The sequence below is a fragment of the Electrona antarctica genome, assembly GCF_951216825.1.
Source record: "Electrona antarctica genome assembly, chromosome: 23".
Classification (NCBI taxonomy): Eukaryota; Metazoa; Chordata; class Actinopteri; order Myctophiformes; family Myctophidae; genus Electrona; species Electrona antarctica.
The window spans coordinates 37,420,128-37,436,265 of NC_136804.1; the positions used below are offsets into that span (position 1 = coordinate 37,420,128).

At 46.8% G+C, this 16,138-nt stretch overlaps 1 protein-coding gene across 1 annotated transcript in view; it reads left to right on the forward strand.

Annotated features, from left to right (window-relative positions):
- Window positions 1-9,543, forward strand: part of camk1da (calcium/calmodulin-dependent protein kinase 1Da) — a gene marked incomplete at its 5' end in the record, with an annotated part of 62,748 nt that extends 53,205 nt beyond the window's left edge. Inside the window, 2 exons of the mRNA XM_079494793.1 lie at window positions 7,018-7,399; window positions 9,400-9,543. Coding sequence (XP_079350919.1) covers window positions 7,018-7,399; window positions 9,400-9,542 — 525 coding nt within the window. The 3' untranslated portion in view covers window position 9,543. The remainder of the gene's footprint in view (window positions 1-7,017; window positions 7,400-9,399) is intronic.
- Between the last annotated feature and the right edge of the window lie 6,595 nt (window positions 9,544-16,138).

Genomic DNA, 16,138 nt, shown 5'->3' on the forward strand with positions numbered 1-16,138 from the left:
TCTGTGGGTTTGTGTATCTGTGATGTTCTCTGTGGGTTTGTGTATCTGTGATGTTCTCTGTGAGTTTGTGTATCTGTGATGTTCTCTGTGAGTTTGTGTATCTGTGATGTTCTCTGTGGGTTTGTGTATCTGTGATGTTCTCTGTGGGTTTGTGTATCTGGTGATGTTCTCTGTGAGTTTGTGTATCTGTGATGTTCTCTGTGGGTTTGTGTATCTGTGATGTTCTCTGTGAGTTTGTGTATCTGTGATGTTCTCTGTGAGTTTGTGTATCTGGTGATGTTCTCTGTGAGTTTGTGTATCTGGTGATGTTCTCTGTGAGTTTGTGTATCTGTGATGTTCTCTGTGAGTTTGTGTATCTGTGATGTTCTCTGTGAGTTTGTGTATCTGTGATGTTCTCTGTGAGTTTGTGTATCTGTGATGTTCTCTGTGAGTTTGTGTATCTGTGATGTTCTCTGTGGGTTTGTGTATCTGTGATGTTCTCTGTGGGTTTGTGTATCTGTGATGTTCTCTGTGGGTTTGTGTATCTGTGATGTTCTCTGTGAGTTTGTGTATCTGTGATGTTCTCTGTGAGTTTGTGTATCTGTGATGTTCTCTGTGAGTTTGTGTATCTGTGATGTTCTCTGTGAGTTTGTGTATCTGTGATGTTCTCTGTGAGTTTGTGTATCTGTGATGTTCTCTGTGGGTTTGTGTATCTGTGATGTTCTCTGTGAGTTTGTGTATCTGTGATGTTCTCTGTGGGTTTGTGTATCTGTGATGTTCTCTGTGAGTTTGTGTCTCTGTGATGTTCTCTGTGGGTTTGTGTATCTGTGATGTTCTCTGTGAGTTTGTGTATCTGTGATGTTCTCTGTGAGTTTGTGTATCTGTGATGTTCTCTGTGAGTTTGTGTATCTGGTGATGTTCTCTGTGGGTTTGTGTATCTGGTGATGTTCTCTGTGAGTTTGTGTATCTGTGATGTTCTCTGTGAGTTTGTGTATCTGTGATGTTCTCTGTGAGTTTGTGTATCTGTGATGTTCTCTGTGGGTTTGTGTATCTGTGATGTTCTCTGTGAGTTTGTGTATCTGTGATGTTCTCTGTGAGTTTGTGTATCTGTGATGTTCTCTGTGAGTTTGTGTATCTGGTGATGTTCTCTGTGGGTTTGTGTATCTGTGATGTTCTGATTGTTCTCTGTGGATTTGTGTATCTGTGATGTTCTCTGTGAGTTTGTGTATCTGTGATGTTCTCTGTGGGTTTGTGTATCTGTGATGTTCTCTGTGGGTTTGTGTATCTGTGATGTTCTCTGTGGGTTTGTGTATTTGTGATGTTCTCTGTGAGTTTGTGTATCTGTGATGTTCTCTGTGAGTTTGTGTATCTGGTGATGTTCTCTGTGAGTTTGTGTATCTGTCATGTTCTCTGTGAGTTTGTGTATCTGTGATGTTCTCTGTGTGATTTATTGATTATCTGTGATGTTCTCTGTGGGTTTGTGTATCTGTGATGTTCTCTGTGAGTTTGTGTATCTGTGATGTTCTCTGTGGGTTTGTGTATCTGTGATGTTCTCTGTGGGTTTGTGTATCTGTGATGTTCTCTGTGGGTTTGTGTATCTGGTGATGTTCTCTGTGGGTTTGTGTATCTGTGATGTTCTCTGTGAGTTTGTGTATCTGTGATGTTCTCTGTGGGTTTGTGTATCTGTGATGTTCTCTGTGAGTTTGTGTATCTGTGATGTTCTCTGTGGGTTTGTGTATCTGTGATGTTCTCTGTGGGTTTGTGTATCTGTGATGTTCTCTGTGAGTTTGTGTATCTGGTGATGTTCTCTGTGAGTTTGTGTATCTGTGATGTTCTCTGTGAGTTTGTGTATCTGTGATGTTCTCTGTGGGTTTATGTATCTGTGATGTTCTCTGTGGGTTTGTGTATCTGGTGATGTTCTCTGTGGGTTTGTGTTCTGTTTACATAGTTTGGTCAATTTGTTCTGTATCTGTAAATGGACTGTCCTGCTGACAGAAGGTTTGACCCCATTCAGGACGGGAACCCTTTTTGGTGTTTTTATTTAAGGATTATGTTATACTTTAGAGATTGAAAAATAGCAGATCTACAAGCTCGTAGCGCGGCACCGAGTGCCGCACTACGAGCTTGCAGATCTGCTATTTTCCCTGCATGGAACAATATCTTTTCAGAGGGGGGTCCGCGGACAATGACAGATAATTCTGGGGGTCCTTGACATGAAAAAGGTTGAGCACCACTGACGCATAGAAACATGGGGTTGAGCACCACTGACACATAGAAACATGGGGTTGAGCACCACCGACGCATAGAAACATGGGGTTGAGCACCACTGACACATAGAAACATGGGGTTGAGCACCACCGACGCATAGAAACATGGGGTTGAGCACCACTGACACATAGAAACATGGGGTTGAGCACCACTGACACATAGAAACATGGGGTTGAGCACCACTGACACATAGAAACATGGGGTTGAGCACCACTGACACATAGAAACATGGGGTTGAGCACCACTGACACATAGAAACATGGGGTTGAGCACCACTGACACATAGAAACATGGGGTTGAGCACCACTGACACATAGAAACATGGGGTTGAGCACCACTGACGCATAGAAACATGGGGTTGAGCACCACTGACGCATAGAAACATGGGGTTGAGCACCACTGACACATAGAAACATGGGGTTGAGCACCACTGACGCATAGAAACATGGGGTTGAGCACCACTGACACATAGAAACATGGGGTTGAGCACCACTGACGCATAGAAACATGGGGTTGAGCACCACTGACACATAGAAACATGGGGTTGAGCACCGCTGACACATAGAAACATGGGGTTGAGCACCACTGACACATAGAAACATGGGGTTGAGCACCACCGACGCATAGAAACATGGGGTTGAGCACCACCGACGCATAGAAACATGGGGTTGAGCACCACTGACACATAGAAACATGGGGTTGAGCACCACTGACACATAGAAACATGGGGTTGAGCACCACTGACGCATAGAAACATGGGGTTGAGCACCACTGACACATAGAAACATGGGGTTGAGCACCGCTGACACATAGAAACATGGGGTTGAGCACCACTGACGCATAGAAACATGAGGTTGAGCACCACTGACACATAGAAACATGGGGTTGAGCACCGCTGACACATAGAAACATGGGGTTGAGCACCGCTGACACATAGAAACATGGGGTTGAGCACCGCTGACACATAGAAACATGGGGTTGAGCACCGCTGACACATAGAAACATGGGGTTGAGCACCACTGACACATAGAAACATGGGGTTGAGCACCACTGACGCATAGAAACATGGGGTTGAGCACCACTGACACATAGAAACATGGGGTTGAGCACCGCTGACACATAGAAACATGGGGTTGAGCACCACTGACACATAGAAACATGGGGTTGAGCACCACCGACGCATAGAAACATGGGGTTGAGCACCACCGACGCATAGAAACATGGGGTTGAGCACCACTGACACATAGAAACATGGGGTTGAGCACCACTGACACATAGAAACATGGGGTTGAGCACCACTGACACATAGAAACATGGGGTTGAGCACCACTGACACATAGAAACATGGGGTTGAGCACCGCTGACACATAGAAACATGGGGTTGAGCACCACTGACACATAGAAACATGGGGTTGAGCACCACTGACGCATAGAAACATGGGGTTGAGCACCACTGACACATAGAAACATGGGGTTGAGCACCGCTGACACATAGAAACATGGGGTTGAGCACCACTGACGCATAGAAACATGAGGTTGAGCACCACTGACACATAGAAACATGGGGTTGAGCACCGCTGACACATAGAAACATGGGGTTGAGCACCGCTGACACATAGAAACATGGGGTTGAGCACCGCTGACACATAGAAACATGGGGTTGAGCACCGCTGACACATAGAAACATGGGGTTGAGCACCACTGACACATAGAAACATGGGGTTGAGCACCACCGACACATAGAAACATGGGGTTGAGCACCGCTGACACATAGAAACATGGGGTTGAGCACCACTGACACATAGAAACATGGGGTTGAGCACCGCTGACACATAGAAACATGGGGTTGAGCACCGCTGACACATAGAAACATGGGGTTGAGCACCACTGACACATAGAAACATGGGGTTGAGCACCACCGACACATAGAAACATGGGGTTGAGCACCGCTGACACATAGAAACATGGGGTTTTACTGAAAACTGTCATGATTTAGAAGACATTAATTTTGTTGAATATGTTCTCGGGTTTAAATGTTTTAAACACTCGCTTTCATTTACATCTTTCTCATCTTCACTCCTTTTCATGCCTCTTGCTTTCCTCTCCTTGTCTCCTTTCCTCTTTCCTCTCCTTGTCTCCTTTCCTCTTTCCTCTCCTTGTCTCCTTTCCTCTCCTTGTCTCCTTTCCTCTTTCCTCTCCTTGTCTCCTTTCCTCTTTCCTCTCCTTGTCTCCTTTCCTCTCCTTGTCTCCTTTCCTCTCCTTGTCTCCTTTCCTCTTTCCTCTCCTTGTCTCCTTTCCTCTTTTCTCTCCTTGTCTCCTTTCCTCTCCTTGTCTCCTTTCCTCTCCTTGTCTCCTTTCCTCTTTCCTCTCCTTGTCTCCTTTCCTTTTTCCTCTCCTTGTCTCCTTTCCTCTCCTTGTCTCCTTTCCTCTCCTTGTCTCCTTTCCTCTTTCCTCTCCTTGTCTCCTTTCCTCTTTCCTCTCCTTGTCTCCTTTCCTCTCCTTGTCTCCTTTCCTCTCCTTGTCTCCTTTCCTCTCCTTGTCTCCTTTCCTCACCTTGTCTCCTTTCCATGGTATATTTTCTGTCATGTTCTTTGACTTTCATTAATATTATTGCTCCTGTGTTGTTGTTTTTTTGGGTCAGGGTGTGTGTTGTACAGTACAGTACAGTACAGTACAGTACAGTACAGTACAGTACAGTACAGTACAGTACAGTACAGTACAGTACAGTACAGTACTTGAGTAAAAAGTATCGGCATCAAAATGTACTTAAAGCACCAAAAGTAAAAGTACTCATTATGCAGAAATGTCTCATTTCAAGTTTTCAAATGTATTAAAAAAAAAAGAAAAAAAAACTTTGAAAATAGCAGATCTACAAGCTCACAGTGCGTGGCATCGCGACCGCGTTGTGAACTTGTAGATCGGCTATTTTCAAAAATGGTCTAAATGGGCTTAAGTGGGTACTTTATGTATGTTTTGTAAAGAAAGTAAATTAGTAATTAGTTTTCAAATAATTGTTAGTGCAGTAAAAGTACAATATTGGTCTCTGAAATGTAGTGGAGTAGAAGTGAAAGTATTGGAAATGGCAAATACTCAAATACAAATGCCTCAAAATTGTACTTAAGTACAGTACTTAAGTAAATGTACTCAGTTACTTTTACGCCACTGCTTCTACCTCCGCCAACGGCATTGGCCCGCTTAATGTTTTCGTCCTATTGTCTGTCTGTTTATCTTCGGACAGGATATACCTCCGCGCAGGGCCCAAAGAGTTCAGAACTTTTAATCCCTATCTGAGTGGATCACATTTGGAATTCGGGGGCAGTTCAAAGCCAAAACAAAACAGGACTGGGATCACTTTGATATCCGATCAAATCAGGAAATGAAATCCAAAGCTTTAATTTAATCTGGATAACATTGTCTAACTTCTACACACAGGTACAGTTGGAGGCCATCGATATTGTCCTTTTCTTTTTGCTGAGGTTTGCGTGATCTGCGCAAAAGGACAGTTAACCCATTTTGGGCGGGAACCCCTTTTGGTGTTTTAAACATTATGTTATAATTTAGCTATTGAAAAATAGCAGATCTACAAGCTCATAGCGCGCCACCGAGTGGCGCGCTACGAGCTTGTAGGTCTGCTATTTTTGAAAAATGAAAATATTTATTTCAGAAAACTGGAGGATTTAGAAGGATTTTTAAAAATTTTGAGGTCAGGCCTAAATGGGTCAAATGACTAAAAGGTCAGGCCTAAAAGGGACAATATCGGTGGCACCCAACTGTAGTTCAAAACTAATTCATGGGATTGTGATCGGTTTGTGATCCAGAAAGGAAGCCACAACCCTGCAGAGGGAAGTAAGCAGGGCCCTTTGAGTTTATTTAATTGAGCTATAACTGTATTATGAACAAACAAATAGTAAAGGAACAATGTTAAATTCCTCTCCATTCCTTTCAATAGGCTTCTCACCAGTTGAAGCAAATCACACCACAGTGTTGCCTTTATGGTTGATTAAAAAAAAGTATTTTATTTGCAGTGTACACTTGCAGTGGCGTGCACAGATAGACACTAGGGGGTGCTAGAGAACCCCCTGCCCTTTTCCCTCTGGACAAATGTGCCCTTTTGATACACTGTACAGTATGTGGACCATGGTGACATTGATCAATTCTTGATTTAAAAAAAAAAAGCTTCTAATATATTATTTAGGCCCCAAAATCTATAAATCTCTAGCCTGGGCACCATTTCATTTAGGGTATATGATCCTGTCGGGAGCGGATGATAGTCGACAGGCAGGAACAGCGGGGCGGCAACTTCCTTTTCCCTCAAACCGATTTTTCTCAATAAAAGCTACAGGCTACGAGAGCTTTTATTGAGAAATCGGTTTGAGGGAAAAGGAAGTTGCCACCCGTTGTTCCTGCCTGTCGACTACACAACAATACTACAACATGACGTAACGATATCAGCCACTGTACACTTGCCTACCTCTCTCAGAACAGTTAATTAATAATAATCATACAATAATGTCAACAAACATGAAAAAGGAACAAACACCTGCACAGTGTCTTCAAAGGGAAAAAACTTTAATACTAGGGAAACGGCAACGTTTCGGCCTATGCGGCCTTCATCAGGCTATCTTTATGGTATAAAGATATACCTTTTAGTTAAGTTTTAGTCAAGTTTTATTTTATTTTTCTGCACCATAAAACCGTCTGAAGTGGCTTTGTCCCTCCTTCCACTCCCTCTCTCTCTCTCTCTCTCTGTCTGTCTCTCTCTCTCTCCAGCAAGCGTTCAACGCCACAGCAGTGGTCAGACACATGAGGAGGCTACAGCTGGGCAGCAGCATGGACTCTTCCAACGCCTCAAACAGACAGAACCAGAAGACACAGGCCCAGTCCTCATCCAACCAGACCCAGAAGGCAGCAGCCACGACACAGGCCCAGTCCTCCTCCAACCAGACCCAGAATGCAGCGGCCACGACACAGGCCCAGTCCTCCAACCAGACCCAGAAGGCAGCGGCCACGACACAGACCCAGTCCTCCAACCAGACCCAGAACCAACCGGGCCAAGGCCTGGCCGGCCTGCCTAGCCAGAGCCAGAGCTGCAGCAGTGCTGCACCCCCAACCAAGACCTCTTCCATAGACACGTTGTCCAGTACGGCCCCCCGTGAGTACCAAGACCTCTTCCATAGACACGTTGTCCAGTACGGCCCCCCGTGAGTACCAAGACCTCTTCCATAGACACGTTGTCCAGTACGGCCCCCCGTGAGTACCAAGACCTCTTCCATAGACACGTTGTCCAGTACGGCCCCCCGTGAGTACCACCACCCATAGACACGTTGTCCAGTACGGCCCCCCGTGAGTACCACCACCGCTGCTGCCATCGGCTTGAAACGGGAAACCTTAGTGCAGTAGTTCCCAAAGTGGGGTCCAGGGACCCCCAGGGGTCCTTAAAGGTATATTCAGTAATTTTACTTAATTCAAATATCACTTATTTTTTCTTTTTTTCTGGATAATCCTCCCTACTATAGAGTGTGCTGACCATATAAGGCCTGTCCCCAGTGAGCCCCTGGGGTCAAAAAAACCCTAGTTTCAGTTTTGGTGGCGGGTGGCAAAACCGTCATCCAATCAGGATGAGTGGGGCCTTCCTCCAATCATGATCGAGTGGGGGTGGGCCTTGGTGCACGTGCTGTTGGTCTGTTGCACTTCCCCCCCACTGTAGAGCGTGCATGTGCACATTTTGTTAACAGGGCGGACTGGGTGGTTTTCCAAATCACCCAAATCACTGAATGCTCCTTTAAAACGAATATGTCAAAAAATAATAATTTTTATTCTTTTTGGCCATCAATGGGTAAAACGCTCCCACGAAAAAAATGGTCTCTGTGACACATCTAGGGGCCGCAATCTGCATTCAAAGACTTTCCTAGAAGCTTTGTCATTGGTCGATTTGCCTGTCTGCTTCCTGATTGGTTAGTCATTTCGACCGGGTTTTTTTCGACCAATGACAAAGCTTCTAGGAACATCTTTGAATGCAGATTGCGGACCCTAGATGTGTCACAGAGACTAAATTCCTTTTGGGAGTGTTTTACTCATTGATGGCTGTCATAGCAGCTTTAAGAGAGTTCCAGGGGGTCCCCAGCTAAATGATAGTTAGTAACCAAATGGACCCTTATGGCTCAGTAACTCAGAGAGTGTACAAATGGAACCAAATGGACCCAGAGTTAAATTAACATTGATTAATAATGCATGTCAAACTGCATGGGGGGGGTCCTTGAAATTAAACGGGTTGAGAATCACTGCTAGAGCCGTAAAACAAATAATATTCTTCTCTTATGGGGGTCCCTGGCACATCTCTTCAAATGTGGGGGTCCGCAGGTAAATTAGTGTCAATTTGGGGGTCCTTGACATATTATACATATATTATGTACACACTTAACCCATTCTGTACGGGAACCCGTTTTGGTGTTTTAAGCATTATGTTATACTTTAGCTATTTTTGAAAAATCGTGGTTAAGTTCCATCGCATGCATAGTTAGTTTATTAGGGAATACACAACAAAGGTGTAGCTACTGAGGCTCCATTACTGATTACTCATTATGACTCCTCCCCCTCAGGTGTTACTGACGTGTACATTATGACTCCTCCCTCTCATTATGACTCCTCCCTCTCATTATGACTCCTCCCTCTCATTATGACTCCTCCCCCTCAGGTGTTACTGACGTGTACATTATGACTCCTCCCTCTCATTATGACTCCTCCCCCTCAGGTGTTACTGACATGTACATTATGACTCCTCCCTCTCATGACTCCTCCCTCTCATTATGACTCCTCCCTCTCATTATGACTCCTCCCTCTCATTATGACTCCTCCCCCTCAGGTGTTACTGACGTGTACATTATGACTCCTCCCTCTCATTATGACTCCTCCCCCTCAGGTGTTACTGACGTGTACATTATGACTCCTCCCCCTCTCAGGTGTTACTGACGTGTTCATTCTGACTCCTCCCCCTCTCATGACTCCTCCCTCTCATTATGACTCCTCCCTCTCATTATGACTCCTCCCTCTCATTATGACTCCTCCCTCTCAGGTGTTACTGACGTGTACATTATGACTCCTCCCCCTCTCAGGTGTCACTGACGTGTTCATTCTGACTCCTCCCCCTCTCAGGTGTCACGGCCCCCGCCACCCCCTGCAGCCTGGCGTCTGCCTCAGCTGCCTCCTCCCCTGGGGGTCCCGCGGAGGGGGCGGAGCTTGCCCGGCCACACCCCTCGGTAGTGCCGCCGCCGCCGGTGCTAACGGGGACAAAGTGACGCCAGGTCTCGCGGGGAACCAGCTGGGAGGCCACCGCGTTGTGAGAGAGAGACACCCAAACAGAGAGAGAGAGAGAGAGAGGATGGGAAATGAGGTACATGGTTATGTCCTCTCTTCGCCTCCACTCCTCCTCTCCCTCTCTTTGCTGGCCGTCTCTCGTCACACGCCACCCTCTACCCCCCCCCAGCCAGCTCCCCGCCCTGCCCCCCCGTCCGTCTGTCCCGCCCAGCTGTGACACCATGTTGGGCGGAGGAACGGGGGGAGAGCAGAGGACTACTGTACCCGGTACCACCCCGGTACCACCCTGGTACCACCCCGCCGACTCTGTACCCGGTACCACCCCGGTACCACCCTGGTACCACCCCGCCGACTCTGTAACCGGTACCACCCTGGTACCACCCTGGTACCACCCCGCCGACTCTGTACCCGGTACCACCCTGGTACCACCCCGCCGACTCTGTACCCGGTACCACCCCGGTACCACCCTGGTACCACCCCCGCCGACTCTGTACCCGGTACCACCCCGTTACCACCCTGGTACCACCCCACCGACTCTGTACCCGGTACCACCCTGGTACCACCCCGGTACCACCCCGGTACCACCCCGCCGACTCTGTACCCGGTACCACCCTGGTACCACCCCCGCCGACTCTGTACCCGGTACCACCCCGGTACCACCCCCGCCGACTCTGTACCCGGTACCACCCCGGTACCACCCTGGTACCACCCTCGCCGACTCTGTACCCGCACTACCCGGTACCACCCCGGGACCACCCCGCCGACTCTGTACCCGGTGCCACCCTGGTATCACCCTGGTACCACCCCACCGACTCTGTACCCGGTACCACCCTGGTACCACCCTGGTACCACCCCGCCGACTCTGTACCCGGTACCACCCCGGTACCACCCTGGTACCATCCTGGTACCACCCCGCCGACTCTGTACCCGGTACCACCCCGGTACCACCCTGGTACCACCCCGCCGACTCTGTACCCGGTACCACCCCGGTACCACCCTGGTACCATCCTGGTACCACCCCGCCGACTCTGTACCCGGTACCACCCCGGTACCACCCCGCCGACTCTGTACCCGGTACCACCCCGGTACCACCCTGGTACCACCCCGCCGACTCTGTACCCGGTACCACCACCCCGTCGATTTCAAACCACACGATGCCATACTACTGTACGCCTCACTCCCCCCCCCCCCCTCTCCCTGCCTTGGACTATAAGACGCCATGTCGGACCCCTCCCCACCTAGAGCGACGCCACGGAACAATGACTCTCCAAAGACAAAAGCCGAATATTGATTGGCTGTTCTCAGTGAGGAGGAGCGTTATATATGCGTTGAGTGTCAGTGGCCATTGGTGGTCGCCGGAGGCGGGGCTAGGTGGTGTCATTGCTGTCAGTCGAACTTGACCTCTCTGGCGTCTCGCGGTTTTCCTGCATTGCTTGATTTAGTTTTTCCCGGCTTTGGAGTTGTCGGCAGCTGGAACAACTGGATTAGTTTTGTCTTTCTTGTATCGTTGTCTTACATGTACTTGTTGGGCTTGTATGTTTGTTTATGCATATATGTTTAAGAAGTGCTTTAAAAGTACCATACGACTGTTCAGTGGTGTTACATTAAGTAATTAAGCGCTTTATCTATTTGCACAGGGAGGACAGATCATGATGTGCACATTAGTTAAAGCTGCTATAAGCAATAATATGTCAACATTTTAATGACTGCCAGCAATGAGTAGAACGCTCCCCAAAAACATGTAGTCTCTGTGACACATCTAGGGGGCCGCAATCTGCATTCAAAGATGTTCCTAGAAGCTTTGTCATTGGTCGAAAAAAAAACCCGGTCGAAATCACTAACCAATCAGGAAGTAGACGGGCAAATCGACCAATGACAAAGCTTCTAGGAAAATCTTTGAATACGATTTTACTCATTTTTTTTACTCGTTTTACTCATTGCTGGCTGTCTGAATACCAAAAGAAATAAAAAATAAAAAGGTCATTAAAGTTTTGACATATTATTGCTTATAGCAGCTTTACATTGTTTATCCATCTATTAGAACGTAGACATTTTGAAATCCCCCGAATGGGATTTGGAAACATTGTAACAACTACTTTATCTGAAACATCACAAATATGTTGTTTCATTATTTTCTTACTTTCTAAGACTTTTATAACAATCACCCTTTAAGGGATACACTTTACAGGTGACTATGAATTAAACTTAGGTTTAGGTTTAGGTTTAGGTTTAGGTTTAGGTTTAGGTTTAGGTTTAGGTTTAGGTTTAGGTTTAGGTAGATTTATTCTTAGTTGCATGCCGGTGGTGCTAACCTGACTCCGCCAGATGGGGCAGCAGAGAGTACACTGGGTTCAAACCCAGTGTACTCTCTGCTGCCCCATCTGGCGGAGTCAGGTTACGGTGGTGCAGCGCATACCGGAAAAAAATCACCCCATCTACAAGCTCACCGCGCACATTGTGAGCTTATAGACGTGTTATTTTTTGTTGCACGACACGACGTGCAGCCAAGTACAAATCAGCCTTTTAGAGAATAGATTAGATTAGAGGTTGTGCCTGTGAACCGTACAGGGCATAGGGCCTAGGGCATAGGGCCTATGGCCTAGGGCATAGGGGCTGTCTGCGGTTCAGGACGCCTGACGCACTACAAGCTATAGCTTTTAGTGAACATGAGAGAGCAGGAGAACAGGTCGGGGGTCGCGAGGCAGTTTTTAAGCTGCCTGGCACAGAATTGCAGAGTTGCAGTTGCTGAAATTCGGAATGTTGTCGATCCTTTAAAGGTGAAAGCGTTCCCAAAAAAATAATCCAAGATGGAGGAACTATTGCCTGCCTCCCTTCCTTCCTTCCGTCTCTCAACAAAGCCATGACCTCACCGCGAGAGCCATCAGCCATTGCGTCATCGCGCTGCGCGCCCTCGTAGAGATGTGCTCAGGGAATACTGCGGCTGCACTGTGTCGGTGAAAAAAAACCTGGTTTACGTTTGACTCGACTCTTATTTCTGACGGTTCGAGTCGTGGAGGCAGATTCGCGGTTAATGACGGCTCCAGTGTTTTGATACCTATACCTAAAGGCCATGTCTCTGTTTTCGTTTTCAAACTGAGCATTCTATTGCCACTAATCTGTTTTGTCAGAGTTGTTCCGGATTGATTGGTTACAGGTGTGAATGGTGCTGGCCAGTGTTTCTGTGTCGTGGGCAAAATTGTAGGGTATGCGTGTGACATCATAACAGCCGGGAGGTAAAGCGGAAATGCCTACTGAGTGGCAAAAAAACTACTTTCTGGACTTGACACCTCATACATCCGAACAGAAAAGTCCTATATCTGATTGCTTTAAACGACGTTAAACAACGTTAAACTCACTTTGTCACTCACTTTGCCACTCGATTTGCCACTCGATTTTCCATTGACTTTGTGCATGCATACCCTCTATATGTGGCCATATTTGGGACAAGCTGTTGTGCTGTTGACGGTCGTTGGACTTTAGACTTCACCCACTGAGTGGTGGGTGTTTGTTCACTCGGACATACAGTATCAGATTGTCTTCTCTGTCACAACTCTATCTGTCCCTTTATTGTGATTTCTTGCCAAAGACCAGTGTTGGGGTTTATAGAATATTCAGTTGATCATATTCGACCCAAAGAACTAGACGGACAGTGTAGCGGTCGGGGGTTTTAACAATCTAAGAATGAACCTATAGGGTTCCTATTCTAGGCATTTCATAATGGGCCAAACATTTCAGCAAAACTAGGCGACCATTCGCCAAATGAGCTTATAGATCGGCTATTTTCAGCTAAGAGATTTTGTGTAGAGGGAACAAAGAGGGAGGCCACGGATAGAGCTGTGGGGGACCCCCCCAGTCAGTGATATATAGGGTTTAAGTCCTTGTTCAACTCCCCACCCTTTGGCTGACGCATTCTAAAGTAACACGTGTGTCTGAGCGTTGCCTGTACCACTGTTTACCAGATCAGTAGCTGATTTAAAGTCATACTAAAGTGTACAATGTGGCAAACCCTGTTTGGCATCTAGTGCGTTGGAATAAACACTGGAGTTATGTATTATGCAAACACAATTTTTTACCTACAGTAGGTACAGTATATGTCTCCTCTGCTGCTTGCATGTCATCTGGTTTTTGTTGTCTCTCCTGCTCACTTTCTTCCTTTTATAAGTACTTACTGTATTTTGCTATATTATAATCTTGTGTGTCGGTTTAGCTGCTGCCCAACATAAATGTTTACCAGCCATTAGTAGGCACTGCCTTCCTTCCCATAAGGCCTCACTCAGACCTTTAAAACATTGATGCATGCTTGTTGCATGAATGTTGTGAGTGTCATGGCCGCCCCAATGCATTTCCAATGGAAGTCACATGGTTTATAGTCCACATTTTTGACTACAAGCTGTTGTATGGCTTTCGGCTGTGTTTCGACTGCGCCCCTCCCCCTCATACAACACAAATGTTGTGTCAAACCATTTGACTCCCATTGGAAATGCATTGGGGCAAGCTGTGTCACACCCTTTGTATACAACAAGCATACAGCAATCTGTTGCGACCGTGTGAGTGTGGCCTAAGGGTGCACTCACACGGTTAATGCAATGCTCTGTGCTCGTTTGGTCAATGCTGTGTAGTATCATGGCCGCCCAATGCATTTCCAATGGAGGTCACATGGTTTGACACAACATAGGGGGAGGGGTCTGTTGTATGGCTTTCAGCTGTGTTTTGACTGCGCCCCTCCCCCTCATACAACACAATGTTGTGTCAAACCATGTGACCTCCATTGGAAATGCATTGGGCGGCCATGACACAACACAGCATTGATCCAACGAGCACAGAGCATTGCATTAAAGGTGTGAGTGCACCCTAAGGCTGAGCTCACACGGTTAATGCATTGCTCTATGCTTGTTGGATCAATGCTGTGTTGTGTCATGGCCGCCCCAATGCATTTCCAATGGAGGTCACATGGTTTGACACAACATTGTGTTGTATGAGGGGGAGGGGCGCAGTCGAATGCGCCCCTCCCCCTCACACAACACAATGTTGTGTCAAACCATGTGACCTCCATTGGAAATGCATTGGGGCGGCCATGACACAACACAGCATTGATCCAACGAGCACAGAGAATTGCATTAAAGGTGTGAGTGCACCCTTAGTGTGAGTAAATTCGGTTCCCTCCAGAACACTCCTCATATATTTTACATTGATCCTTATACAGGGGTCCGTTAACCCATCTATTCTATTAGGCCCGATCTTAAAAAACGCCTTCTAAATCCTAACCCAAGTTTTCAAGAAAACAATTTGGAAAATAATTCCTGTGGCTATATACATAGCAACGTCTTAAATTAAAGGAGGGTTTTGGAGTTATAACGAGGCTTATACGCGGTCTTAATGCGGGTTAAGGAAGGTCTTCTACTCATGGAAGGCAGGCCAGGCCATGTTGTGCTGCTTTGAGGAGGAAAAAGGGACGATAAAGTTTTATATATAGTGACTGTAGCAGTGGTGGAAAAAATACTCAATTGTTTTATTTAAGTAAAAATACTGCAATTTAGAAGTACTTTGTTACAAGTAAAAGTACGGAATTGAAAATGTACTTGAGTAAAAGTACAAAAGTATCAGCATCAATATGTACTTAAAATAGTAAAAGTACTCATATTGCAGAATGTCCCACTTCACAAGTTGTAAATGTGTACAAAATCTATTGGAAAACATACATTAACTACTTCAACCCTATACATTTCGGCTGAATCTACAAGCTCGATCTACAAGCTTGTAGATTCGCTCTACAAGCCGATCTACAAGCTCACAATGCGTCGCAACGCGACGCGACGCAATCGCCAAAGTAACTAAAGTTTTAAAATAATTGTAGTGGAGTAAAAGTACACATGTTGGCTCTGAGATGTAGTGGAGTAGAAGTAAAAGTATTGGAAATCGGAAATACTCAAGTACAAATACCTCAAGAGTGCACTTAAGTACTGTACTTAAGTAAAAGTACTTTCCACCACTGGACTGTAGAGTACACTAATAGGCTACTAGTGTTGCATAAACATGTTTAAGTACAGTATATAGAATAAGACTGACCCTTTTAATCCATCCTTGGTGCCAGACATTTTATCATGCGATCAAGACAGTGTGTGTAAACTGTGTATACGCAGTTAGTACGCACACGCAAGTGCATTTTTGGAGCCATGGGAGTTTTGAGGCAGGCAGCAGCCCAGCAGCAGGGAACGGAAAGGTCCGGTCCGGTTCCGTTCCGGGTAGCAGCCCAGCAGCAGGGAACGGAAAGGTCCGGTCCGGTTCCGTTCCGGGGGCAGGCAGCAGCCCAGCAGCAGGGAACGGAAAGGTCCGGTCCGGTTCCGTTCTGAGGCAGGCAGCAGCCCAGCAGCAGGGAACGGAAAGGTCCGGTCCGGTTCCGTTGAGGCAGGCAGCAGCCCAGCAGCAGGGAACGGAAAGGTCCGGTCCGGTTCCGTTCCGGGCTCTTTGAGGCAGGCAGCAGCCCAGCAGCAGGGAACGGAAAGGACCGGTCCGGTTCCGTTCCGGGCTGGAGTTTTGAGGCAGGCAGCAGCACAGCAGCAGGGAACGGAAAGGTCCG